The sequence below is a fragment of the Dermacentor albipictus genome, chromosome 8 (assembly GCF_038994185.2).
Source record: "Dermacentor albipictus isolate Rhodes 1998 colony chromosome 8, USDA_Dalb.pri_finalv2, whole genome shotgun sequence".
Lineage (NCBI taxonomy): Eukaryota > Metazoa > Arthropoda > Arachnida > Ixodida > Ixodidae > Dermacentor > Dermacentor albipictus.
Genome location: NC_091828.1, coordinates 93,086,985 through 93,114,831, shown reverse-complemented (window position 1 = coordinate 93,114,831; position 27,847 = coordinate 93,086,985). Strand labels below are relative to the sequence as shown.

Sequence of the window (27,847 nt, the reverse complement as noted above, 5' to 3'; positions counted from 1 at the left end):
TAACGTATGGAGTCGGTCAGCTTACACATTTTCACAGAAATCAACGTAGGCAACGTGAACCCATTTTACATTAGAGACAAAGTACACTGGTTCCACTTCTGCTTTTGTCACTGAAGTCAGGCTCTCAGGGCATCTTATGCAAAGGGGGCTTCCGTTGCGATTTTGATTTTCTTTTGTTTGTCGTGACAAATTAGAAAACGCTCTTCCACTAAGCTGTTCACTTTAACTTGGATCACCGGATATTGAAAAGGACGTATGTGCCTCACTTCAGCATGCCTCTTTGGTGTGAATTTGGCACGCGGCATGTGCAACGGAGTAAGTGTAGCTGTTTAATGAATAAAAAGAATCTGGGCGAAATTTTTCCGCTGGTGGGCTCAGTGACGTCGACATTATTCGTCGCGTGAATTTTGGCGATTTTTCTGCCCTCACTGACTGAATAAACTTTATTGAAACCAGCAAGAGATGGTGGCTGGGCCTAGGCCTCCCACGTGGGGACGTCGAGGTGTTGCCTCTTCGCCGCCTCGCAGGCCTGTTGGGTCGCCCAGAATTGGTCGTCAAGGTTGGGGCTACGCAGGGCAGCGTGCCATCTCGACGAGAGGGTCGTGGGGTTGGTGTCGGGGTATTGGTGTGTACAGTCCCAAAGCATGTGTGGAAGTGTGGCTGGCTGTGTCTTGCAGATATGGCACGTGGGATTGGGGTAAATGTCTGGGTAGATCTTGTTATAAAATTGTAACGAGGGGTAAGTGTTGGTTTGTAGCAGGCGGAAAGTTGTAGCCTGCGCTCCGGATAGTTTGTTTTGTGAGCCGGGGAAGGTTCTTCGCTTTAAGTAGAAGGACTTCACAAGATCATTGTAGCGTGTCAGGCGGTCCCTACCGGTGGGAGCCGCCTCCCCTTCTCCCACCTGGTTAACTAGGCCTCGCGCTGGGGAGTGGGTAACCTCGCTGAGGTTGGGGAGGTGCGCGTGGACGGTGCCTACATGAGCCGCGAACCAGACGAGTGTAACCTGATGGTCGGTTGAGCGGGGCGCTTGTTGCAAGATGCGCAAGGCTTGGTGTGAAATACGGCCGTTGATATAGTTGATAACGGCGGAGCGGGAATCAGAGACGATAGTATGGCATGTTGGGTCTAGTGTGGCTAGCGCGATGGCCACTTCAGCTGCCTCAGCGTGTGGGGTTACTAGGCTGATAGCATGGTGGAGAGAGCCTTCACGCGTGGTGACGGTGGCAAAGTGGGTACCGTGGGGATATTCGGCGTCGTCGATGACACTCACACCGTCGTGGCGAGTAAGGGATTTGGTGAGAACCGTGGCACGTGCTGCGCGACGTGCGTGGTTGTATTCGGGGTGCACGTTTCTGGGGATAGGACCGGCGTGAATCCAAGCTCGTATGGTGGAGGGGATCTTGTGCTTATGGCAGTGTTGATGGTGGTAGGTGATGCCGTGCGAGGTGAGGATATGGCGACCCGTCGCTGTGAAAGTGCGTCTCTCCAGCTTAGAGCGACGTTGGGCCTCGATGAGATTGTCCAGTGTGTTATGGACGCCTAGTTAAAGGAGGAGGTCAGTGCTGGTGCAACCGGGGAGGCCGAGTGCTTGTTTATAGACACCGCGTAGGAGGATGTTGAGCTTGGTTTGTTCAGCCTTGTACCAGTTTAGATACGCAGCAACGTAGGTGATGTGGCAAATTACGAATGACTGGATTAATCGGAGCAGATTCTCCTTTTTCATACCTCCACGGCGGTTAGAGATCCGCTTCAAAAGTCTCATGGTGTTGGCTGTATTCATCTTGATTTTGGCGAGGGCCATGCCATTCGCTCTGTTCGCCTCTATGAGCAAGCCGAGCACACGGATATTGGTGACGAGGGGTATGGGGCTGCCATCCGTGAGATGAAGCGCAATTTCTTCGTGATGGCGTCTAGCGGTGGAGTATTTTGAACGGCGGCCACGGAGAGTGGGCCTGTAGACAAGGAGTTCGGACTTCGCAGGGGAGCAGCGAAGCCCCGTGCCTTGGATATAGGTCTCGACTTTTTCAATGGCGGATTGTAGTGCCGTTTCTATTTCGCCGTCACTGCCTTTGTGGGCCCAGAAGGTTATATAGTCAGCGTATATGGTGTGGGTGACACCGTCCACTTGCTGCAACTCCTTGGCAAGATCGATCATGACAAGATTAAAAAGCATTGGGGAGATAACGAGGCCCTGGGGGGTTCCCGCGCTGCCCAAAGTCTGGGTGTCGGAGCGGAGATCCCCCACAGAAAGGAAGGCCGTGCGATTAGAGAGAAACTCTCTGACGTAATTATAAGCGCGCGCACCGATATTAAGGCGTGAGATGCGGTCAAGAATGGTGGAATGGGCTATGCTGTCAAATGCTTTTTCGAGGTCGAGGCAGAGTATAGCTTTAGTAGTACGTGTTCTATCTTCTAGTACATGGTGTTTAAGTTGTAGCATGACGTCTTGGGTCGACAGGTCGGCCCGGAAGCCAATGACAGAGTGAGGATACGCTGCAGTGTCTTCCAGAAGGGTGTTAATTCGCGTGAGGAAGGCATGCTCCATAACCTTCCCACACATGAGGTTAGTGAAATGGGGCGAAGATGATCGAGGATAGAAGGTTTGCAAGGTTTGGGAATAAGGATGACCTTTGCTGTTTTCCAGGCCGGCGGAATGGCACCATTACGCCAGCAGTCATTGATATAATCTGTCAGGTGGGTGGTGGAGGTATCATACAGATTACGGAGGGCTTTGTTAGTGACCCCATCGGGCCCAGGGGCAGAACGGCTGTTTAATTTATGCAGGGCGGCTCGGATATCAGCGACACTAAAGTCTTCGTCCAGTGGGGGGTTGGGTGCCCCGGTGTAGGAGCCGTGAGATTGCACTGGGCCCACGGGGAGATACTTGTTGGTGAGGTAGTCTAAGACTTGGGCGCGGCCCTGTTTCTTCCTTTCTGTATAGAGACGTTTAGTGAGGCGATCTTGTTGGGAAGAGCGGGTGGCTTGATTATCGAGGAGGTGTTCGAGAAGCTTCCAAGAAGAGGGACAATGGATCTGTCCGTCAGCAGTATTGCACAGTTCAGTCCACTGCTGACGGCTCAGAGTGAGGCAATGGGCTTCGATTTCCTTATTGAGGAGGGCTATTTTAGCGCGTAGGCGCCTGTTCACACGCTGCCCTTTCCAGCGGGATAGGATGGATGTTTTAGCCGCGAGGAGATGGGCCAGTCTACTGTCCATGCGCTCGACGGGGGCATCGGTGGTAACGGTGTGCGTGGCTGCATTTGTATCGGAGTGGAGATTTCGGGTCCGTGCATGAATGTCCGCTATGCGTTCCGCGTGCTGGTCAGCGGATCGATGCTTGCGAAATGCATCCCAGTCAACCCAAGTGAACTCACGGGGTTTGGCAGCAACTGCAGCTATCCGAGGGATAACTATGGCAATGGTGGAATGGTCACTACCGAGATCATGTTGTGTGTTGCTCCATTGAGCGTTGGTGACGTTCTTGGTAAATGTCAGGTCGGGGGTCGTGTCGCGGGAAGTGGAGCTACCGAGGCGTGTGGGGAATGTGGGGTCTGTAATGAAAGTGAGGCCGAGGTCTTGGGAGTCTTTCCAGAGGTTTTGAGCCGCCGTCGTCGAGTAGCCATATCCCCATAGCGCGTGGGGGAGATTGAAGTCTCCACCGATAACGAGGGGGTTGGTGCCAGCTACGTTAAGGGCCTTCTTGAAGAGGGTGAGAAAGCGGCTTCGAACTTTGGCAGAGGGATGGATGTACACGTTAAGGAGAAAAATACTTTCCTTACGTCTCCTGGTGGGGATAAGTTCAGCGAGAAGGTTTTCGATGTTTCGGTCGTGGAGATTGTGTTCGATGGCGGTGATTCTCTTGTGGACGAAAGTGCAGAGGCGGCGAGAAGCATGTGGCGGGATGAAAGGTTGGTAACCTGGGAGGGTGACCGAATCGATATGAGTTTCCTGAATCATGATGACGTCCGGTTGCCGGGTGAGGGTACGAAGGTATTGACGAATGACTGGCTGTTTGCGGAGATAGCCTCGGCAGTTCCACTGCCAGACAAGTGTATCTCTGTTAGTGTGGGCCATGATGGGGATTGGGGGATGCCGTCAGGGGCTGTGCTGGGGTTTGGAGGGTAGGAGGAGCGGGCATGGGGAAAGTTTGTAGGTGGGTTTCAATGTTTGTGACGCGCTGTGCCAGTGCGAGAACGGCGTGTTGCATGGATTCGACTGCGTTCTGGAGTGTGGTCATCGTGCTTTGAAGTGAGACTAGCATGTCCTTAACCTCTGAGTGCACTTGGCCCGTGGCTCCCTCTTGGAGGGCCCGCTTTTTGGGGGGCTGGTGTCAGTGGGGCGTCGTGGCGAGAGGAGTGGGACGCTTCGGTGGGTGGTGTAGGAGCGGGTGTCTTGGATTGTTTAAGATCGCGAACCTCTTGCGAGAGCTTGTGAATTAGGTCGCGCATAATGGCATTTTCTTTTTTTGAGGTGAGCTATTTCTGCGTTATCATTGGTGTTCGAGGACTGTGGAGAAGGTGTGTTGCGACCCTCTCGCGAGGCGCCCTTAAGGGCTTCTGCGAAGCTCACCTTGTTAGTAGGAGACTTGGCGGGTGGGGTAGAGGAAGATCTGGATCGGGAACGGCGCTGTCTCGAACGTGAAGGGGTCCGGGAACAATGTTGCCTCGAGCGTGATGGAGTCCGGGATCTGGAGCGGGGCTTTGAGTTCAAGGGCGGGAAGTCGCTTTCTTGAAGGGTGGCTCGCATTGCAGCTCGGCGTTCCCCGATGCGCTTGCGAATAACGTATGGTGTCTTGTAGCGAGCCGTACATGATTTGTCCGCTGTAAGATGAGGGCTGCCGCACAGTGAGCATTTGGGGTCACACGTGTGATCGGGAGGTGGGTTGCGGACTCCACAACCTCTGCAGATCTTGCTATTGGGAAAAGGGCAGACATCCATGTGGTGTCCGAGGCGGCCGCATTGGTAGCAAATTTCTATTTGCTTGCGGAATAATGAGCATGGGATCAAGGTAGCTCCTAAACAGACCAGATATGGCACGTCGGGGCCACTGAAGGCGATAACAACGGTGGTTGTCTTTCCAATGCGTTTTGCGGCTAGTGCGAGGGGGTTGCGGGTATTGACGATATTGGCGTTGACTTGCTGTGGGGTATCGGAGAGGGGGATTCCGCGAATGACTCCCTTCGTGGTGTCTTTGGCGGCCGTCTCATACGCGTTAACATCATGCATGACCCCATTGACTTGAATAGATTTTATGCAGACATACTGGTCGGCGTTCTGCAGACTTGGCGTACTGACAACGACAATATTTTGTTGGGTGTTGGGGCATACCGTGTCTTGTTGAATATCTGCTGGGCTGAGCTGTGCGGCTTGGAGAATGGCTGTAGTCACGGTAGGACTACCAATTTTTGCGATGTTGAGGGCTCCTTTGGCGCGAATGATAACCTTGATTTGGTTGGAAGGTAGCGGAGGCATGCGTCCAGCCTTGAGAACTTGTGCTTCGACTGGTGGCCTGGTCTTGGAACGAGAACGAGTGCTTGAGGTTTGGGTAGAGTCAGTTTGGGATGAAGAGTCGTCCCTCAGCTTCGCCGGTTGGCGAAGGCGAGTTGTTCGCCAGCCCGTCTCGGCGGCCACTTCGAGCTCCACGCTCGTTGCTGGGGAAGAGAAACTTGATCGGCGATACGGAGCTCGCTCGAGTGCGCGCCGCGCATCCGGAGCGCCCGGCGTGCACGCGCCGCGGCGGCCTGGGCGATTCACAAAAAATGTTCGCAGCACAGGGAAATGGAGTGTCCCACCTGAAAATGAGGCGTCTACGGAGTCCTGGTATCTTCACGGAGCGACTAGTCTAAAAATTAGGCCACAATTCGCAAGAAAATGCTGCAAAATCATTTCACGAACACGGAGCCGACGCGAGCACGTGTACACTCCTCGACGATCATTATAGTCATTATATTCTAGTAAGTGTAGAGAGTACTGGACATAGCTACGCGTTGAGCAGGTCATACCTTGACGTCCTGGTTCGCCACGCGTCCGTGTTGAACCGCGACGAGACTGTGATGTGCATAAGGAGGACTTGAAATCCAATTACCTGAAGTACAACTTTGCCGGCGTTCCCTTCGGAGGCTTCCAGCGCGAATGCATCCATGACCTGAGATCGCGGGAACACGGTGGCAGGCAGGGGCCTCACGGCGCCCGATGCGATTCCTCCACGCAGTAGTTCGGCGACTCGCCGCTTGTCCTCTGCTGCACTGGCGACGTTCAAGAACAGGGAATCTGTCGCAATGATGCTGACGTTGATGACATTGCGCTTCGGGGACAGTTCTTCGCGTAGACGATGCGAGGTTTTGCCAACGGCATCAAAAACAAGGAGTCGGCCGTTCCCCGTCAGACAGTGAGCGATGGCTTTACAACTGGCACTGTGAAGAGTGTCGAACACGAGGTCCACACCTAAAGAACGAGCGAAACAAGAAAGCGAAGGTGTTGAAAACAGTGAACTTAAAGGAAAGTAAAAAAAGTAAAAAAAATAAACAAAGACATAATGAGACGTCTGGATGACATATAAGATGTCCACGAAAGCTTATCGAAAACCTAAAGTTCAAGTTAAAGCTGAATATAATACAGGGAGCAGCAAATGAATCGACACTCAATACGAGCAAAATGAAACTGAGAAATCGCGTACAGAGTAAATGAGCAAAACTCGTACAAAAAAATTCTTGAGAAGGCGTTGAAATATTGTTGGTCAATGTTGAGTTTTTTATTGAGGAATTATTGAGAGTATGTTGGAGAATTGTTGGGTTGAGTGTTGAGCACTCTTGAATATTGGTCACTGAAATCACATTGAAACACCATTGGGTACCTCAATGTTGAATCATTGTTAAGTTACCATTGAAAGTCCATTGTGCTTAAACGGCCCGTTGTGTTCGTTTTGTTGAATGGTTGTTGAGTTACCATTGATACTGCGTTGAACTAACGTTGTGATAGTTCTGTTGACCTGTTGAGTTATTATTGCCACAGCATTGAAAGGCATATCGTGCCACAGTTGAGATGCCATTGAGATTTCAGAAGTCGCCATTGAAATATGATTGACGTTTCGTTGGGCTAGTGTATTTTTATTCATATATTGAAATTGCTTCGCTGTTCACACTTGCATGCCCCGGTGCCTGCTCATAACTTTCCCAAACACAAACAAAATCGAAGGAGAGACTGATCAACTTGAAGTACCTTTATTTACACTAAAGATGTGTGCACGTGAAACATTACAGTACATAAGGCACCACTACATCGAACCTGGAGACACAGGCTAGTACCTACAGCACTCTAGCAGCGTAAATACATTTGAAAAAACCTATACATATGAATCTAATCAAAACGATCATTGTGCTCTTCACTTTCGACTAAAGTTTATGACTAGAAGGCAAAACGACTCAAAAGGCAGGGCTTAAGCATACCCTTGCAACAACCAACTTTGAACACATGAACACTTGGAGCTGCTTGCATGTGAATACACAAAAGACATCTGAATATGTTACATTAAAATGTTGCGCACACTAACACATCACAGGAAGAGCTTCGGCTGACTGTGAGAAGGCAAAATAACGAACTTGAAACGAATGATTTCACGTAAATATATACCTTTAGCACACGTCTTTCACCGTGATCAAAATTCAATGAAGTACCAAAGTAGACTTGCCTGAGCTTTGTCTTCGAGATATATATATTTTCATGTTGCCCAATTATTTTATAAAATAACATCACTCAACTTAGCTATTATTTGACGAGACATCATTTAGAAATTTGTCGGGCATGATGAACACCTGAATCGTGTTTCTGACAAGCCAGGATTGCTTTCTGCAGAAATAAACTTGTAAAGCTTTTGTATAATGAAAGCAGCTTATCTCCCTGGCAAAAGTCAAGAACAAACAGTACGCCATTTGATTATGTTAATTTGGGGTACAGAGGAGTTCGTTAGTGGCATTTCCTCAATTTAGTGAGCTCATTTTCAGGTAATATTTCTGGACTTGCACAAAGCTAATTAAAGCACTTCTTGGGGCCTTTTTTTCCTATACCCAGCATCTAAGTGCTACCTCAGTCAATAAAGAGATAAGGAAAGGCTAATACCTTGAACGATAAGAGAAAAAATAATTATTTAGCACAGAAAATTGGTAGTAACACATGGCTAACACAATTCCAAACAGCCAAATAAAACCTGCACTTTCAGTATCAAGCACCCCAGACATAGTCTTACAGTATGAGAAAAGGTTCCAATGACTCGACAGCCCGATTGCTGAGACAGTGAAAAACGCAAATAAACCATATACGAAACACCAATTACCTCAATTTCACAGATAAAATGTTATTAAAATAGCACCAGAATTTCGCTGCATAAAATATATAAAGGTTGCATAAAAATTGGGACAAAGCAGTAACTCAAAGACAGAGGGAGCTACAGCGCACCCATGTTGAAAAAGATTACAAGGAAAATGATATATATGCATATTTAAGTTTACAATTTTCGCCCCAACATATAGAAAAAGAACGCATGCACTTAGAGCATAAAAAGGTTCATGTGCCTGGAGAATGCAGCGCAGTACAAAGAAGCGTCATGAGAACCGAAAAGTAGATCTTACTACAAATGCTTGCAACCTACGATCAGGCATGTGCCATGTCATGCCTTGAATGGATGAAATTCATAAATCTTACACACAAAGGAAGTTACCATCACTCTTATTGGCTTCCTGAGGGGACTCCTTGAAATTGAACTAGAAAAATGTACTCAGTGTCAAAAACAAAGAGATGATAAGTCCCTATAGCGTTCTTCCTGAAATGAATAGCGCAAATAACTTCATGTATCAATTCTATGGACACTTCACCAATTCGGTGTACATTTATATTTCACAACCACCCAAACAGAGACTAGAAGGATGAATTAAAGTAGGAACACACATGAACGCTGACTCAAGTAGAAGTTTATTCGTGAAGACGAAGATTTTAAACACACTGGCCAACTTCACAAAGAAAAAGCCATGGATGCGCAGCATACACAGCCCGGCACATCAAAAAAGGACCGAAATACGTCCTATAGAATAAACATGTGCGCCAAAAACTAACAAAAACATGAAAACTGAAAGGTTTCTCATGTAAGCGATAGTAACGAGAAGTACTGTAGCAACTCTTTCCCACTAAGGGTCACAGAAATCTTGTTTATGAATATTTCTTCGTGATCAATAAATAATGCTTCCGTAAGTCCTTTTGTGTTCTGGTCTCTGTGATGAAAGAATCGTTCTTTCTGCTCTATACCGCTACACCAGAGGAGTTCCAGAAGCAATATTTATTAATCACAAACGAAACAATTGCGTAACCAAGTTATCTGTTGCCCTTAGTATGAAAAAGTTGTTCTCAAAAGAGTATTTCCCGTTGGGTAGAATCACTTATCAGACAAATCTTTCGCTTTTTCAATAGATTTGAACGATAGTTCTCGTTTTTCACGCACGTTTATTCTACATGACATGGCTTTTTCATATTTTTTTCTTGTCGCACGTGGCTGTTTCCGCCACGCACGCACGGATTTTTACCTTTGCCAAGTTGACCAGTGTGTTTAATACCTTTGTCATCAAAAGCAAACATTTAGTAGAGCTTGCGCTCGTCTGTGCTCCTACCTATTTCGTCGTCCGCCTCTGTTCGTGCTGCTGTTTACAGTACCCACGTATCACTTGGTTAGGCTGGTAAACATTCTCACAAACAAAAGTAAATGCCTCCCCTGAAAAGGTAGCCCATCCTTTACTACTAAACGCCAGAGCAAATCGAAAGTAAGCCTTCACAGCGTCCATGCAGCAGCTGGTACACCACAGAGTAACACAAAACATAGTTGAAAATCCCACTTGATGCGAGCTTGCTAGTGAATCAGCCACATATCAACGGGTGTCTCTTGCACGACGCCAAGGTGCTTTTGGCGTAGAACACTTTAGGATCTGGGAATTTACTGCATACGTAACCTGTGAGAAGGGAATGTGGACAGAAAATGAGATTGCGCGGATTAAGAATCTGCCACGCACTGCACATAACTACGCACGAAATAGAAGTACACACTATACTGACAAGTAAAAATTTGGGACTCTTTACGAGTGCCGTCGAGAAAAGGAAGGAATGGGTTGCTACGGTAAATGTTAGCTAAAACACGCACAGCGATGTTTCACAGTGGGGAAAATATTCCCGGCTCTCTCGCAGAACCAAAGACCACGCGACAGTGCACAGCCCATACCAAACAGATATCGAATCTTTTGGTAGAAGTCCAGTAGAAGGGATGACCTAAACATACCCCGAGAGCGATGCGAGCGTGAGCGTGCCTGTACGAGTGAGAACATGTACCGCTTCTTTGAAGCTAGCCGCGCTCCGGCGTGGCTCCGATCATCCCGCGCGATTTGTGTGCAGAACGTCGCGTGCACGCCCTTGCGTTGCGCGGTAGCGTCCGCGCAGTGAGCTAGCTTCATGCACGCGTCATTCTTCACCGCGCAAACGGTGCTCGAGTGCGACGCTTAGCTCGAGGCGACAACGCGCCGATTGGCGCTCCTTTCGCTTCTGGAAACAACCCATGTTCGGATCGGTCCAACTCAAAGAGGCAGCAGAGAACGGTGGCATGTTTCGGTTATCGCTTATTAAAATTGTACAGTACGTCTTCAACGGCAAACCGCCGCGCTAGATAAAGATGCTTACTGCGGTAGTTTTGGCGGTGATAGACGATAAGGTGAACCCGTCGGCGGCTGTGTTCTTTGACCACGTCACCACACCTCTGTTCATTTGCGCTGTGTATCCATGTACAGTCACCGCGCGGAAGCTGTGACTAATCGGTTGGCCGTTCTCCGAAAATCCCAGAGAGGGATTTTCGCCGCATCATTAGACGCAACCTAAATCGAGGCGCGCTTAACCGCTACGGCACAAAAGGTGATCACACTAACCGTATGGTATACGATGAGCCACTACAGAAAAAAAATTCTGATGTTCCACGTGCCAAACCAACGATCTGATTATGAGGCACGTCGTAGTTGGGAGCTCCGTATTAATTTTGACTTCCTGGAAATTTTTACGTGCATACAATGCACTATGCACGAGCGTTTTTGCATTCCGCTCCTTTGGAATGCGGCCGCTGCAGGGATCGTATCCACGACCTCGATCCCCAAATTGCCACGGATGCCGCCATAGTTACGAAATGCGTAAGCGTGAAGTGCAACACTGCCTTCCGGTACGAGTGTGGTACAAGCGTAGCACAGCTGCACACCTGCTGCACGATTATTTGTCGCGGTTCTCCTAAACTCGTAGTGCCTGCCTAAATATCTTGAAAGGCAGCGCGCCTCTCACGTATCAGAACGCGATAACAAGCGCTTAGACGGCATACGTGAGCCGCAATGAAAAATGACGTGGCCACTGTACAAAATTATCACTGCGCAGAAAAGCCGATCCTTATGTTTCAATTGTGTTCTCTCATACAAATGAAGGAAACGTTATTAAACATGAACAAATGAAGCAATGCAATTTTACGCACATGGGACGCCGCTGCCTCTTCGCCTGCCATTGTTTCAAACAAAGTGACGGCGGCAGCGACAGTTAGTATCGCGCGCATTTGCTTCGGGGCATGCGGTTTGCTTCAAGAAAGTGAACGGTGTGCTTAACATGTCACGCTCGTCAATGTCAAAATAGAAAAGAAGCCTACGTGACCAAGAAAACGAGATTACTTACCTATCTTCAGAAGTGCGGCTGCGACTGTTTCGGGGTGCCTTCTCTCCAACAGGCATCATGGCCTCTGCCGCGCAACTCATCAAAACCGTCAGGCTCGCACATCAGTAGAAGACTAGTTGTTGGGTGAGCCAACCACTTCACCGGATAAACTTCCCACTTATCATCGTTAAAGCATTCCACTAAAATGTGCATCATGATGTCCGAAAACAAAATACTTTCATCAAGAAGCACGAGGCGTGAACCACCGCACAATTGGAACCGAATAACTGAGTCCGAAAGCCGTTCACAGCTTCACATGGTCTCACTATCGTATTCAGTTATGAAAACCTTTCAAACACAAAATAACGGCACTTAAGAACCACTAATTAATTAGCAATAATTTTTTATCAACTAACCTTCATAAATTATTAAGAACTGCCTAATTTATAGCGTAAACAATAAATACTACGACCAAAAAATGCGACTACGAAACTAGCGGTAACCATGTGTACTGTTGCAAAAGTGTGCGCAAAACGAAGCTCGGTTGCGCCCGTTTGCGCGCACACATACATACCCGAACGTTACCTTAACGTTTGTCGCGCCATCTAGAAATAAAAATTACTACTAGTTTTGCTATTTTTACAAAAATAAAGCTTCTAAAATAGTTTGTAGCGTTTTTGCAGATGACGAGGTGACAAGTAAGGTACAATAAGAGTCCGTTACCTGTATTTCTTTCATTTCCCTTTGGTGTTCTTAAGTGAACATACGAGACCTGCAGGCTTGGGAGAGGACGACCGTTCGGCGAGGCTCAAATAAATCGCGTACTGCTTGCAAGGCGAGAAACGGGAGCTGCCGCAGATACAGCGATTAGCTGTGATACTGTTGCGGCTGTTGCTGAATCTGAAGCTCTTTGAAGTCAATGGTTATAGCGGCTGCGCGCTGCGATCTCAAAGCGCGTTCATTCTTTGATCTCTAGTACCACGGACATTGGACAAAAACTATATTTGCTTTACGGACAGAGGGTACGTCGCAGGAAATTCGAAGACCTCACCCGTGTATGTTTGTAGCGTGTGCGCGCTTGCATCCTACGGTTCCCACAGTGCGTCCGATGCTCGAAGGTAGCGTCGTCGCCTGTCGGCACCTGTCTTATCGCCGGCCGCGCTGCCGCCGTGTCTACTTTTGGCGAACTCCACATGCGCGTAGTCACCGTGTTGGCAAGTGAGTTTCGCATTCTTCTGCTCCCCAAAACGTGCTCATTTCGGATAGTACCAATGGTTATGTCGTCTAATAATAATAATATTTGGGGTTTTACGTGCCAAAACCACTTTCTGATTATGAGGCACGCCGTAGTGGAGGACTCCGGAAATTTCGACCACCTGGGGTTCTTTAACGTGCACCTAAATCTAAGCACACGGGTGTTCTCGCATTTCGCCCCCATCGAAATGCGGCCGCCGTGGCCAGGATTCGATCCCGCGACCTCGTGCTCAGCAGCCCAACACCATAGCCACTGAGCAACCACGGCGGGTGGTTATGTCGTCTAGTGTATGTTAAAACGACGATGGCATTTGTACACCGGCAAAGAAATAAATCGTTATGAACTTGGGCGGTCATGAATCTAGTCTAACGTTGCAGTTTTTACGTAGCGAAAATGGCTACGAAAGTGGGGCGGTCCCGGGGATAGGCGCTTCAAAGCGCCAGCTGTAGCGACAGCACCAGGAAGTGGCACGCGGCGCACACGCCAAGCATTTCAGAGCTCACTGGCTTTCGAATGAAAGGAGTATGCGCGCGCTCGTGGCCTATTGGTTAGAGTACCGGGCTCGACAGCCGACGTTCGATTCCACCCCATCGGTCACACATAATTCTCTATTAATGAAAGCGAGGCGAAAGAAGAACCTACCTGCCGCAAAATGACAGGAATGAGGTTGGAACGCATCGCAAAACATGTTTGGAATGTCTTCATATGCGAGTCCTAATTATTGTATACTGGCCTCAACTGCTACACAACAAAAGAACAACTAGAAAAATCAACTCAAATTACCCAATAAATTGTTTATTGAGAACACTCAACGGTAATATTGTTGTGCAAGGATTGAGTGAACTCAATTGCTCTTGAAAATTTGTTGAAGTCAGTTGTTTCAACAATTCCCCAACAATATATCAATGGTTAATCAACACTCATTTTTGTACGGGAATACAGTGAGAGATAATGAAGCGAAACAAAACACTGCGCCACATTAGTACAAAGACAAGGACAGTAGCGAAGAAAATATGCAGGGGGTAACGAAGTATCTCAAGACAGAACACTTTGGCAGTGGGGATATCTGCTGAATGACAATGTGCCGTAGTAGTTCTTCGCACAAACGACATCTGAGCGACAGAATAGCCGTGTATTTGGTGCTGTGTTTATACGCGAAAGAGGGCCGTTGGAAAATTTGAAACTAACCGAAAGCCATGTTATCTTTGTACACCTGCTTTTGGTTTGTGTCTACATTCATAGGATGAGCGTGATTGCGTCTTTTGACAAGGATGAGTATTCTCGGGACACTTCACGCAGTTGCCGGTATCTATCTATCTATCTATCTATCTATCTATCTATCTATCTATCTATCTATCTATCTATCTATCTATCTATCTATCTATCTATCTATCTATCTATCTATCTATCTATCTATCTATCTATCTATCTATCTATCTATCTATCTATCTATCTATCTATCTATCTATCTATCTATCTATCTATCTATCTATCTATCTATCTATCTATCTATCTATCTATCTATCTAATACCTCTAACCGCAGAGCATCAGTTGGCTGCGGTTAATACCTCTAACCGCGTTCGAAACAAACCGTCAGGCGGTCACTAGATACATTACACTAGCTATGTGCCGCTCTTTAGAGGGCCTTGTACATGAAAACTCATGTCACGTGGTATGCGTAACCGATCAACGGTTATAGTGGACGCCAACTTTGGTCACTCGATTACGCTATGCGTGCGTGCTGCTCTTCAATTACTAAGAAATACTCGAAAATTTCTGTGTGGCAGGGCGTAATTCAATTCGTGTCAGGTGTTTTCAGTCGAAACTCTCTCTCTCTCTCTCTCTCTCTCTCTATATATATATATATATATATATATATATATATATATATATATATATATATATATATATATATATATATATGCAGGCATGCGCCACGCGCGGACATCACAGCGTGTTCTCGGGTGAGCGCGACACAGGGGACCGGCTGCATACAGGCCCCGCGCCTGACGCGTTTCGCTGGTGGCAATACGGCGTTTGGCTACAGTACTTCAATGAAACTCGAATGAGTGACGACATTCGTTTTTGAAATTAGTATATACCGGAATCGCCTCGATTTAAAAGCTTATTATTGCGGGTGATTGCGACGAATGTTTAGAAAAACTTGCCACAACATAATTACGACGCCGGGGCGGTGCACATCAAAGCAATAATCACGAATGATTTGATTATTCTTTATATGGTCTCCATCTGTAAATGTTCTCGTGATACTAGAAGGTGGATTCACAAAGACGAGACCCGTTTCAGAAATGACGCTATCATACGATAAGACATCTCTTAGAAAAACTCAGCAGAATAGGAGGATGACATATACTGTGTCATTGAACGCTTGCGAAATGTCAGATGCGTGTATTATGGGTGTTCAGAATCGTGATTTCCATCAGACACGAACTTCAACTTCTCACCTTTATCTTTGGTCTGTTGAAGGATGTGTTCTTCTAAGCAACGGCTGTTGTAGCTTATGATGTGCCTGTCTTGAAGCTGTGGGAACCGGTTCTTGATGAAGTGCCGCTCTTTTGTCGAACCTGGTCACCACGAGAAGATGGTAAAACCAGTTGAAGCCACGGGCACTAAAACTAAGCTCTTCCAGCTTATATATGCAGCACACTTTGCCTAAGCAGGACGAAGCAGAACTTTGTTTTCACCACGCGGCACACCAGCTGATGGAAAGCGCTGAGCAATAAGAAAGAACAAATAGCAATTTCGATATTTTGTTGCTGAATGGAGCAAGCTACAGTCACCTAGATGTCACCGTGCATGAGGTTCTGTGTGCGAGGCTGCCATATTGTAATTCTTCTACAGTTTAAAGGATGCGTCCCCTACTCTAGTAACTGGATTGCGTTACTGGAGTACGAACTCACATGCAACGGCTCTTATGCTACACGATTACTGTATTCTATAGCCCGCCTCCATAAACTCGTGTGGCTTGCTAACACCAGGTTGGTACTTTTATCTGAGTTGTTTGGTGAAAAACTAAAAACAGTGCATATGCATGGCTTCTGCTTCACTTTGAAATCAATGCTGCAGAATATCGAGCGTTCTTTGCAAAACTGTAGTCACTGCAATAATTTACAGAGACCTGCGAAGCTGCGCGCGCTTACCGACAGTTGCGAAGACGGTGCACCCCATGGACAGAGCGATGGCGATTGCAGCCTGCCCAACGCATCCACTGCCGTATTGGACGAGCACAGACTCTCCTGGCCGCATGTTGCCCCGCACCAACAAGGCGTAGTAAGCGGTTGAGTAAGACAAAGGAACGGTTGACGCTTCCATCAGGGTCCACGCATCAGGAACTTCCCACAGAAGTTCGGGGTCTGCTGCAACCACGGTAGCCAATGCCTGGCTTGACACAAGGCCCATGACACGACGTCCTGTTTGGTCCATTCCAGAAAACTCTTGTCCGAGAATGGACTCCGAATTCGCCAAGTCGCCTGTTGCAGCAGAAATATCATGATGTTGGCTGATGCCTAGTGGTGGATGCGGCCATTGGGCTTTTTCGCAAAACGTTGCCAAGATATTCGATTCAAAACATTTGCACATTTAAATCATGAAAAGAAATTTATATGTGAAGGTTAAACGGGAAACGTGCTGCATATCTCACACCCTCGCCTATAAGGGATTTTATAGTTTGTTACGAAAAACACGACATTTGCATGAATGACGCAGGTAGTTTCTTTCGAAAGACTAATTGTTCAAATTTTGGAATTTAAGGTCCAGAAATACATACTGCAACGCTTAGTGGTGGGTGTTCCGCGATTTTTACCGTGAACTTGAATGAAGTACATGAGCGTTCTTGCGTTTCACCCCCACTGAAATACGGCCGAAATTGCAGAGCGTCAAACGTTCGATAACTTGACCAGTCGCAAAATGCGATAGACACTGGGCCACAACAGTGGGTCGCTATACACAAGGTAAAACATTTTCCGAAGACGTTTGCTAGGAGATAGGCCAGCTAGTTAGCTCATGTGATAAGACTGTCGCTCTAAGACCAACTGGATGGTGGGTGAGTGAATTGAATCTTTCAAATTTATCACCACAGAAAGCAGCAGCAAAAGAAAAAAGAACAAACGCGATAGGCGTGGAGGTAAACCAACCATGCTCACAGTTACAGTGTGTGCCCGCCCGGTGTTCAGTGTGGGACAGTTCTTGCGCGTCATCAGGGTACGTAAGGTGCAAGTTTTTCAAGTGCCACCCTACTGTTCTTGTAATTGGCATGCGGAAGTTTTTCTTAGATGGCCACGTTTAATGGTAAGTAGCAGCTAGGGAACGTTGGCGTTGTTTTTCTTGGCAAAGCAGCCCTTGTGACGGTAAGTGCGCTTGTTGACAGCAGTTAAAAATTGTTGACTTGACAGGAAGCAGATGAAGTGACGGGGAAGTACACAACCTTGTGAGCAAAATGAGGCAATGTAGTCAGGAAAACCTACATGTCGCTTTCACAGGAGCTAAGGTAGTCGTGGCACCAAATATATTTGCGTGGTCGACACGCTTTTTCTGGAACAGTATAGGTCCACTTTGATTATCTATGCCTTAGTTCAGGATTGCCTGCATTCCACGGTTATCTTTTGAGCTACGTGACGTCTCTCGGTGAATGGAAGAGTGGGTAGCAATTGCTGAAAGAAAGCGCATATTGGTTCTCCATGGGACCATATATGCAAATTCTAAATGAACTCACCTGTAAAGGCCTCTGGCGGCAGCTCTACACTGGCGAACGTGACGTCTCTAATGTTGACCGCCGCGAAGTGGACATCACACAATATTGGTTCAGTCGCAGTCTTGGAGAGGGGCAGAGAAGCGTAGGGCACCGGGGATTGGTACCATTCCAGACTGGAGAGTTCGCCACGTTTTCCCAAGTTCAGCACTGCAAACTGTGTGCTGTTCTTCGTTGTTTCCACTAAAGTAGGCGTTCATGAAAGAAAAAAAAAACACATGCAATGTTGTACTCACGCCTACTTTCCTTAGTTTTAAAGCAAAATACATGCCAGAAACACTGTCCGCCTCCATCAGAAGAGATTTTCTTTATCCCATACCATCGTCGGCAGCGTACTATTTAATAATTTGTCATAGAGCTGTGTACTCTGTGGCTCAAGGATTTCCACTGGTTTAGGAACTGCCCCAATATACAATTACAAGGCCTATCCCTTGCTGCATTGTTTATTGTAATTTCCCATTTCTGATATCTTTTGAAGTGTTTCCACTGCTCTTCAGGAATGTTCAAATGCCTTTCCCTACTCCCACTCGGCTTTTGTGGAATCTTCATAGTGGATATACGCAACTGGTAAAGAAGTATCAGAGCAAGAGCAATACAAAATATTTATTAAAGAACTAGCAGATAGGTCAAACCGAACAAGTTGAGAAGACATAACGACCACCAGGGCAGTGTGTTTAGGTTTAGTGTGTAGTGGAGAGGGGATGGCAAGGATTGGTTAGCTGGGTATGTCTTTGATTGGCAACTAGTTTGACTCATTGTTTCTGAAAGTGGTATAGCAGGAAGAATAGTACGAAATATTATGTTGCAAAAGTTACAAAACATCCGAAATAATCACTGATGTTGCAAGATTTCTCAAGCGGCAGTCACAGTAGGTGCCTTCGGAAAGAGCTGTAGACAAGACTCATGCATGTTTGCGAGTAAAAATGTAATGATTGCTAGTGATAAATCCTCATTAGCTGAGCGTATCTTCTCTCTCCCGTTAAAAACGTATCCTAGATGAACTAATAAATCAAACTGAGTGGCGACTAAAACAGCCTTTTTTTGCTGACATCTGTACTCCCTCGTAAGCGAAGTTGCCCGTCTTGGGCTGTAAGAAAGTACACCTAAGGCACTGACGCCCGTAGGCAACTGCAGTATAGCATATTATTTAGTTTTAGAAGCCAGAGCACTTTACCGATGCTTCCTGCGGACCACCTGGTGCCACCGCATTTACTCACGCTGTAACTCAGCGTTCTCGGGGGCACTTTTTTGGACGTGAAATATTCATGGCCACCTCAAATGGTCGATAGCACTCGTAGTTTCAGCGTGCAGTGGCATACTACGGTGGCTTTTGTTCCGATGAGTCAGTTCCCACCGCTTGTACAGGCTTACAGTGAATATATACTTCCCTAGTAAATAGAGTATCTCCTACGATAGTGAACTTTCGCTTTTCTTTATGATTATGGGTTCGGACACAACGTCTCCTTTCTGCGTGATGTATATGCACTTGCTCTCCCTGCACTTAAACGCCGGTTATTATATTTCCTACACTCGTATATACCACTTACAAATTTTGCATCATAGACGCTGAAACATTATTAGTCTATGCTGCTCAACAGTAGAATCATTGCTGACTTTGTTATCAACGTGTGCATTACCGATGAACGCTGTTGTCATTTTCGAAATACTTCTTAACCAGTGAACGCACATAGCATTTTGTTGGTTTTCATTTTATTTTCATTTAGTTTATTAAATTTATAACTCGAAAACGCATTGCATATTCCAAAATTCCACGGGCTCCACTGCTGTGTTTTTCGCTTCACAGTGAAAGCGAGGTGCCTTTTTGCTGAATAAATTATTTCGTTATACCTATCTGATGCGTGCCTGTATGTGATAGGGAGTTTGGTCAAACTACTTTGGCTTCTTTGGCTGAACATACCTCAGGAGCGCTTAAAGAGATGGCTTTTCTCTTCTACCCTTCTGCGGAAAGGTTGATGAAAATGAGACTTAACTTGAAGAAAATTACTCCTTTTAAAGAAGTTTCAGCACTATCTTTAATAAAGCGCAGCTTCAGACAACTATGATTCTTCACATGGGATCCTGTGAAAATAAAGAAGCATGGGAAAGGCAAGAACTCACATGATTTTGCGATCACATGCCGGTAGGAACCCCACTGCCCATTTCGGTAAACGTTCATGACGAGGTCCATTGCTACCACGGCCTGGTATTTTGGATTTCCTGGGTTGAAGTCAGCCACCGCGTTCGTCTCGGTAGAACCAGCATCGAACACACATCTACGTTTGATGAAATCACATAGACCAGTTGTGAACTCATTAGCGTCGTAATCCATAGCTGGAACCTTAAAACACTGAAGCACGAAAGTGACATTAGGCTCACTTTATGATCAACGATATAAATTCGGCCATTCGAAAGAATACGACATCGAAGCCTAAAAAAAGGACACAATATGTTCGATCATTGTGATGATTTCTCACCTGATATGGCTCCCACCGGACTCGTATCGGAGGCAGTTTGTCAAACCAACGACGCCGCTTGCTCCAGCCTCCTCCGCGAGTAGCCAGATGTTCTCTCCTTGCGGCTTCCACTCGTAGTCAAGAACTTTCTTCTTTACCAAATCCACCAAGTCGCTACGTTTGCGGTTAACCGGGAATATTTCCTGCTACGCCTCTTCGACGGGCACGGAACGCTTCCTGAACAGATAGAGGGCGGACACGTTATTCGACTTCAAAGCCACGAGGCGTAGCCCATGCTTCAAGAACTGTGCTTCCACCTCGTCGGCAGGGGTTACTTCTAGTTCGACGCCCCCGATTTTGCCGAGGAGCGATTCCGCGGGTGTCAGTGCTGTGCGTTGGGCAATCAGAACGAAACCGTTTTCTCTGCAAATTGAAGACACTTCATCGGCGAGGTTCTTGGTTTCTCCAGAGGACCACGTGGCGCTTCGGGCCACAATCAAGTCCACTTCAGGAAGCTTCTTCCTGGATGCTGCCGAACCCAATGACACTACTGTGGTACCTTGAGGGATCTTTCCCGACAGTCTCTCTGGAGACGAATGTGCAATTGTGTATTCGGTAGTGGGCAACAAACTGAAGTTGGAAAGATACGTTGTCACCCAGGAGACCAGCAGGCAGTCGCTCCCTTGAGCAGCAAATTCCAGTACTCGCAGCTTCTTCGGGTTCGTGTTTTCGACCACGGTGTCAAGGAGAAATCTGAGAGGATCTTCCTCATAAAGAGCGGTGTTGAGTACATCGGTTTCCAAGTCTTCCTTGGCTGCAGGCAGAGCTGACTTGATATACGCTGCAATGGTATTGCGAGTGCGGTCTTTTTGCTCATGGAGAGTATTAAGAAAGCGCAGGAGGGCATGATTCTTATCGGGCTCGTTAAGATACTGGCTAACAACGTGCTCGGGAACGTTACGGACAGCGCTCATAGCGTCACGAAGAGAGGAGTTGCTCTCGCAGAAGTCTTTGAGGGCCCGTCTCGCAAGGCTGCAACAGACCGCAACGTATTCACGCGTGAGAGACTCTCTTTTGTCCTTGCTTTCCTTGTCGTCCAGGTATGGCACAAAGTGATACTCTTCGACGAGCGGCGTCTGTTGTTTGGCGCCGCTGTCGATGGTGTTGGTCTTTAGACCTCGTATGATGACACCTCCAGCGCGGCAAGTGTCTGTGATCTTATTGCAGATGACTTCCACACCTGTGCAAAGGAGTAAAGAGAGGAGCATAGCTGAAAAATATGCACATGTAAAATTTTTGAAAATTTTGACATTGTACATATCAGGGGTATCGAGAGAAAGAGTTAGTTGATGAGACTCGGCTGTGCATAAAACCGTGCCTTTCAGTCGTATTTACTTTCAATTTCCTGAACATCAAAACATGCTGCTGCTGAAAAATGCGACGGAATCGTATTTATTTACTTAACGACCCTAATAGACGTTTACTTCAACAATATATAGTGTTACGTGTAGAAAGACACAGACAAAAGAGGCTATTTACAGACTATTTAAACTAGACTGGAGCCAGAGCGCCAAGCCGACATTCACTCGCGCCAAGGGCACAGACCCACTTCGTCGTCGTTCTCACGGCGGCTCGTCTCTCGGGTATCTACCGATAATATTGTAATAATATTTATATTTGTGCTGATTGCGTGTGTAGTTAGGGTGTGTAGAAGAATCATTTAGGCTTTCTTTCTTTATCTCTACCGTAGGCAAATTCCTAAGGCATGCACCTCGAGGCGAAAACTGTCGAACAAAAAAATAACATCAATATTGCGCCTATATAATTGTCGTACCCTTTGTGTGCGGACGCTTCACATGTTCGTTGCAATCTTGAGATGAAAGCACGCTGCACACAAGGTCTGGAGAAATCGTGATTTTTATTCTGCAGCAAAGTTGCACCTTCCAGTATGCAGCCCATTTCGGCGTGAAACGGCAAATACGCAAGCGCATGCCTGGTCAGTCGTTCCGCAACGCATTTGCGAATCACCTACGTAGCGCTTACAACTGGCACGCTTTTAACTGATGGAAACACCTTGCGATTTTACTCGACATCCTGTGAACACAACCGAGATACACGTTTATTGCGTATAAATGTCCCTGGTTCCAACTTTCGCAATCATCTTTTGTCATTCTTTTCCATGGGCTTTCTTAATTAATTGTTCAGAGTACTAGGTTAGTGGGCAGCTATAGCTGGGGCCTTTTCTTAATACCTCACTTTGTCTCCTTCTGTTTATATATGTGACTGTAAGCATGTCATCAGTAATCACTATGTTCTTTCAGTTAAGCACACTGTTAAATCCGGCCACCATGCAGCTTATATACGGTATTTCGGAAAGTAATGCTCACCTGCGTCCCCGTCCTTCTTGACCACTTCAGCGTGTACGTAGGGGTCCAAGCTACAAAATTCAATGCTGGTAAGCATTCGGAGCACTCGAACAGAGCTTGTGAACATGACGTACTGTATCATGCTGTCGACGAAGGTCACCCAGTTCTCCTTCCATTGGAGCTTTCCGCGCGGCTCTGGCCAGAAACAAATAAGGAAGCTAGTGTTATTTACCACAGAGTACAAGAAGCGTTAAAACATGTCAAAACATATTCCTATTCATTCGAGAATATTGAGCAGTCTCCGGTGATGACAGACTTGACACAATGGCAGACGACAGGTGTAGTCGGTTCATGGTCAGTAACTTGCAGAGCAAGACGAACGCACGAAGATGTACACGTTTGTATATTACATTTGTGTCTCTCGTCTTCCGTGTGCGTTGCACGCAGTACTCCTGAGAACAGAGCGTGTAGCATAGCTGTCTGTGTTGGCGAAAACAGGGCCAGATAGGTGAGAACAAAAGAGGGAAACACTAGTAACTACAACTACAGATTTGCGGCAGTTTCGACCATGTAATAAATCATTCGAAAACCAAAAATACGAACACTTTTCCAACAGATTTCGTTGGGTGACGGTTCAGAACTACATACCCCGGCACAAAGTAGGATGCAGTTCGTGAACGCATAGTACAAGAGCCTATACTGGGCTTTTGGTAAACACAACGCAGAATCGTGTTGATATAAAAATAGGACTTCATTCACAGTGAGATCCATGAAAAAATATTGAGGCACTTCCTAGTGCAAATACTTGGAGGAAATAAACATAATGGGGTAGTCGTAGCACATAAGTTAATGTCATAGACATACAGCACCTTCACAGTGAAACACTGAAATACGTTAATGAAAACGCCAAACTAGCTACACAATACTTCCTTGCATAGGTGGTTCATCAGCTTAGGCGGTCAGAAGTATGCCGAGCAAAAAGAGTACGGCAGAAAAATGAATTTTTTTTTATTTCGCGGCTACAGTGTGTTCTCATATAAAATTTTTCAGACAATCGCACTCGAAGCCTACTTCGTTTTGCTTGATTTTTTAAGCGAGCATATATTCCGAGATATTCATTATAGAATTTCAATCTCGGTATGCTAATTTGGCATTCAGAGGCTCAAGACCCAATAAGAAGACGAGCCCCGCAGGTGGCCTAACTAATTCCGCATAGCATGCCAGTCTAGTTACAGTTACTGATTACAACTCCGCCCCTGATGTAGGCTGGTATAAGTAAGACTGGCGTTCACCATTCTTTCATAATGAGCTGCGTCATAAAGGGGTTTCTCTATGAGTTCCGATTGGCACCTCCCAATCGAAAATTACCGTACTGAGGGCAAAATTTGATTACATATATCTCGGAGAACGTTTTAGAAGTGTAAAAAAATGAATTTGGTTTCGAATGTGACTGTCTTCAGGCGTGTAATACAAACGCACACCGTAGTCGCTCCAATTACCAAAAGCCAATTAACAGACTCTCGTCAATTATGCGTTTGCTCATTCTTCTCATTCGCGAAACTGTTGTCCGCTAAGGCGCACAAGCCGCCTGCGTGCAAGCAGCATTTGCGTAGCTGTAGCGATCTTATTCAAGCTGTTGGCATCATTCTCTTATTTCTCCCTCATTAACACATGGGCGCGAGCTCGCTTCTTTTTGCTCTATAGACCAGGGTGGGAGCAAACAACGCTGTGGTTCGCGCACACCAGAAATGAATGTCTCACCTTGTAAGCCTGCCTGCATGATGCCTCGGAAAGCTCCTTGGTAGTCGTAACCGCGCACGGTGAGCTCCTTGTATATGCCTTCGGCGTCCAGCTCGTAGGCTGTGCTCTCGGCACAGGTCACCTGCAGGTCCGTGTCGAACGCCGAGGATCCACCTTCGGCAACGCGAATGCAACCGCTTGCCGCCACCGCGCCGCCTTGTTCACAGACTTCGAACTCGCCGGAGGAGTACATGATGGTCACGACAAGGCGCAGGGTACCTGGTCACATGCGCGAGACATTCTCGTCAGCACTTTCAACGAAGTGCAGAGTGTCTTCCACTCACATAGTAGAATGACCTTTGGACCAGGGCATAACTACTGGTCAAAGGAAGACTCGCGTGAGATCACCGACTTGTCACATCGTTGTGTTATGTGGGAGTCCGGATACTCTAAATAACAGTGGGAACACTTTCAAGCTTCAGAGAGGCCTATGTAGCTTACTATTTAGAAACAAAACACTGGGGTTTAACGTCGCGAAACATGACAGCGAGTTATGAGGGACGCTCTAGTGGGTGGCTCCGAGTTAATTTTGGCCGCGTAAGGTTTTCAACGTGTAAGCAAAACATGGTACACGTGAGATTTGCATGCATTCCGCCCCATCGGAATGCAGAATTCGGGAATCGAACGTGTAATTCCTCGTGTAACGCCTTAGCCACTGCGTCGGGTGAGTTCTTACGAAATTTTTTTTTATGCGACGCATATTACGAGAGCTGAACCCAGCTCCTCAGGCGCGGCGGTGTCACCTTGAAACCACGTGACACCGTGACGTCACGACAGAGGAGAAGTGGCTTTGGCTCAACTCTTGCAAGACGGGCTGGGTGGGAATCGAACCAGGGTCTCCGGAGTGTGGGACGGAGACGCTACCACTGAGCCACGAGTATTTTTTTTTTGTCTTTATTACCGACATGGCAACAAGGCTACAAAACAAGACATTTTAACAATAGACAACGGTCACGACAACATCTCTGCCATTGGTTGGCAGTCACAGGGCTAAAATCGCTTAAAATTCGCTAGCTCAGTCATCACACTGAGCCATGTTGGTTTTTCTTTTTGCAAATTATACATTTCCTTAATATGACAAATGCTTTCAATGAAGTATTCTCTAACAGGCCGGGCATTTACTTCGGCATGTCTCACGGCCATTCTAGTTTTCCATAAGCTATGTAAGGACACCAGCATGAACATGTCATAGGGTACTTTGTCTTCATTTAGAGTAGGCAAGAAACGAATCCCGTATGGTGTAATCGGCAAGTCCTTCTTTAGTGTTCTCTGTAATATGTCCCAATGGAAAACAGCATCCCAGCAGTCTAGAAAAATGTGTTCTATTGTTTCGGGTTTCCGGCATAGTAAACAGTTGACGCTCCAAGGCACGGAAAGACCTTTTTCATCTAGCCACGGTTTCACAGGTAAAGTATTGGTGTGGAGCTGGAAAAAGAAGGACTTTACCGATGGGCGTACTGGCATTCGTTTTACTCTTTTTAGTACGTCCTTTTCAGGTCCAATGCAGAACATCGAGCGATACAACGGCACCGGCAACATTGTGTCTACCAGGTCCTTATATAAGCGCTTTCGTGGTACCCTACTTAGGTATTCCATGGAGAACCGAACCTTTACAGCTGAAACGCCAAGACTACCTCTTTTAGGAAACCACGCGCTCTGCCTTGACTGCACCGATGTGACGATACAATAAACTCAGGTATAGCTTCGCTCAGCCTTGTCTGAAACATAGTTAATAAAAATGGGTCATTTTGGTCCCGTAAGAAAACAAACCGCGACACAATCTGCCTAATGAACAAATGTGCCAGACCTAATCCTCCATTTTTAACCGAACGAAAGAGATTAGTGCGACTGGTGCGCTCCCAGCTTGAACCCCATACAAACACTGCAAGTACTCTGTGTAAACGTTGTATGTTAGCCCTTGACATGCACAACGCTTGGAGCACGTAAAAAATTTTGGCAACGGCAAACAGGTTGCACACTGTCGCACGAGCAAACATAGAGAAATTGCGGCCTCCCCATTTAAGTGTACCTTCACGAACCCTTTCAGTTTCGGCATTCCAGTAATCAACGGCATCACGGTAGTGCTCAAGCGGCACCCCCAGGTACTTTGCCGGCGTGACTGTCCAGCGGATATTTGCAAACGTACTCGGATGGTCTTCCCAGTTGCCGATCCATACCCCTAGGGATTTATCGAAGTTGATAGCACTGCCTGTCATTCTGCAGTATGATAAAGCCTCTGCGACCGCGATTTCGATGCTTTCTTTATCCCGACAAAACAACGCGATGTCATCCGCGTATGCCAGCACTTTCACCTCCGCGGACTGCACTCTGAAACCCGATATTCTGTTGTCATTCTTGATTTTCCTACAAAGCGGCTCTAGGTAAATTGCGAATAAAAGAGGCGACAAACCACACCCCTGGCGCACAGATGACCGGACACTAAAGGATTTGATAACCTCCTTGTTTATAATGAGGCTGGAGGTACAGTCTTGATAGCACATCTTTACCCCATCCAAGATCAAATCCCCTACCTTTATGTGTTCTAGAATACTGAAAAGAATTTTATGGGCCACACGGTCGAAAGCCTTCTGCATATCTAACTGTAACATGGCACAGTGTTCACCTAGGTCATTACAGTATTCTAAGATGCTTCTGGCAATATGAATGTTTGTGTAGATAGACCTCCCTTTAATGCCGCATGTTTGATGCGACCCTACTATTCTGGTCACCACTCCCTGTAATCGCATTCCCAGCACTCTTGTAAATATCTTATAGTCTACATTCATTAGTGATATCGGCCGGTAAGCGTCAACAGCTAACAATTTTTCTGGGTCCTCTGATTTCGGTATCAGGACTACGTGCGATGTCCGAAAAGAAGGGGGAACCTGTTTCTGCGCATAGGCCTCCTTAAACAACCGTAACAGGATCTCACTGACATCACTTTTGAAGGCTTTATAAAAGGCCGCTCCGAGTCCATCAGGTCCCGGAGACTTGCCTACAACTAAATCATCTATGGCTCCTTCCACTTCGGTGATGCTCAGAGGCCACTCCAGACGTTTTTGAATGTCTTCCTCTAATTGCGGCATGTTTGACAAAAAGTCCGTCTTGAATTCTTCTGTGACGTCTTTAACAGTCCCGAATAATTTGCTATAATAATCAAGAAACACCTCTTCAATTTTTTGAGGTTGGCTCGTGATATCGTTCTCGTATTGAATCATTCTGATTTCATTTCGTCTCGCGTATGCCTTTTCGTCAGATAAGGCTCGTTTAGTCGGTGTCTCACCTAGCCAAGCCCTTTCAGCTCGTGCCCTTATAACTGCTCCTTTGAACTTCTCTTCTTCGATAAGCTCAAGCTGGCTTTTCAGTTCTCTTATCTCCTTTGTTCGGCTCCCGGGTCTCTCGCTTTCCACGGTGTACAAAAAATCAAGCTCACGTTGCATTTCATTTTCTTTTTTCCTTTTAATAAATTTCTCTTTACTGGATTCTTCTATAGCACTG

At 46.6% G+C, this 27,847-nt stretch overlaps 2 protein-coding genes and 1 pseudogene across 2 annotated transcripts in view; all 3 read right to left on the bottom strand.

Moving 5' to 3' along the window:
• LOC139048849 (fatty acid synthase-like) overlaps nucleotides 1-20,381 on the bottom strand; it is a 29,496-nt gene extending 9,115 nt beyond the window's left edge. The window contains exons 1-6 of the mRNA XM_070523723.1: nucleotides 20,205-20,381; nucleotides 19,849-20,003; nucleotides 17,695-17,913; nucleotides 16,124-16,453; nucleotides 15,428-15,547; nucleotides 6,086-6,444 (exon numbers count right to left, since the gene is read on the bottom strand). Of these exons, the coding sequence (XP_070379824.1) occupies nucleotides 6,086-6,444; nucleotides 15,428-15,547; nucleotides 16,124-16,453; nucleotides 17,695-17,913; nucleotides 19,849-19,918 (1,098 nt within the window). The 5' untranslated portion in view covers nucleotides 19,919-20,003; nucleotides 20,205-20,381. The remainder of the gene's footprint in view (nucleotides 1-6,085; nucleotides 6,445-15,427; nucleotides 15,548-16,123; nucleotides 16,454-17,694; nucleotides 17,914-19,848; nucleotides 20,004-20,204) is intronic.
• Nucleotides 20,381-27,847, bottom strand: part of LOC139049284 (fatty acid synthase-like) — a 62,209-nt gene continuing 54,742 nt past the window's right edge. Inside the window, exons 14-16 of the mRNA XM_070524662.1 lie at nucleotides 24,311-24,568; nucleotides 22,571-22,744; nucleotides 20,381-21,423 (exon numbers count right to left, since the gene is read on the bottom strand). Of these exons, the coding sequence (XP_070380763.1) occupies nucleotides 20,390-21,423; nucleotides 22,571-22,744; nucleotides 24,311-24,568 (1,466 nt within the window). The 3' untranslated portion in view covers nucleotides 20,381-20,389. The remainder of the gene's footprint in view (nucleotides 21,424-22,570; nucleotides 22,745-24,310; nucleotides 24,569-27,847) is intronic.
• Nucleotides 25,247-26,769, bottom strand: LOC139048494 (uncharacterized; annotated as a pseudogene).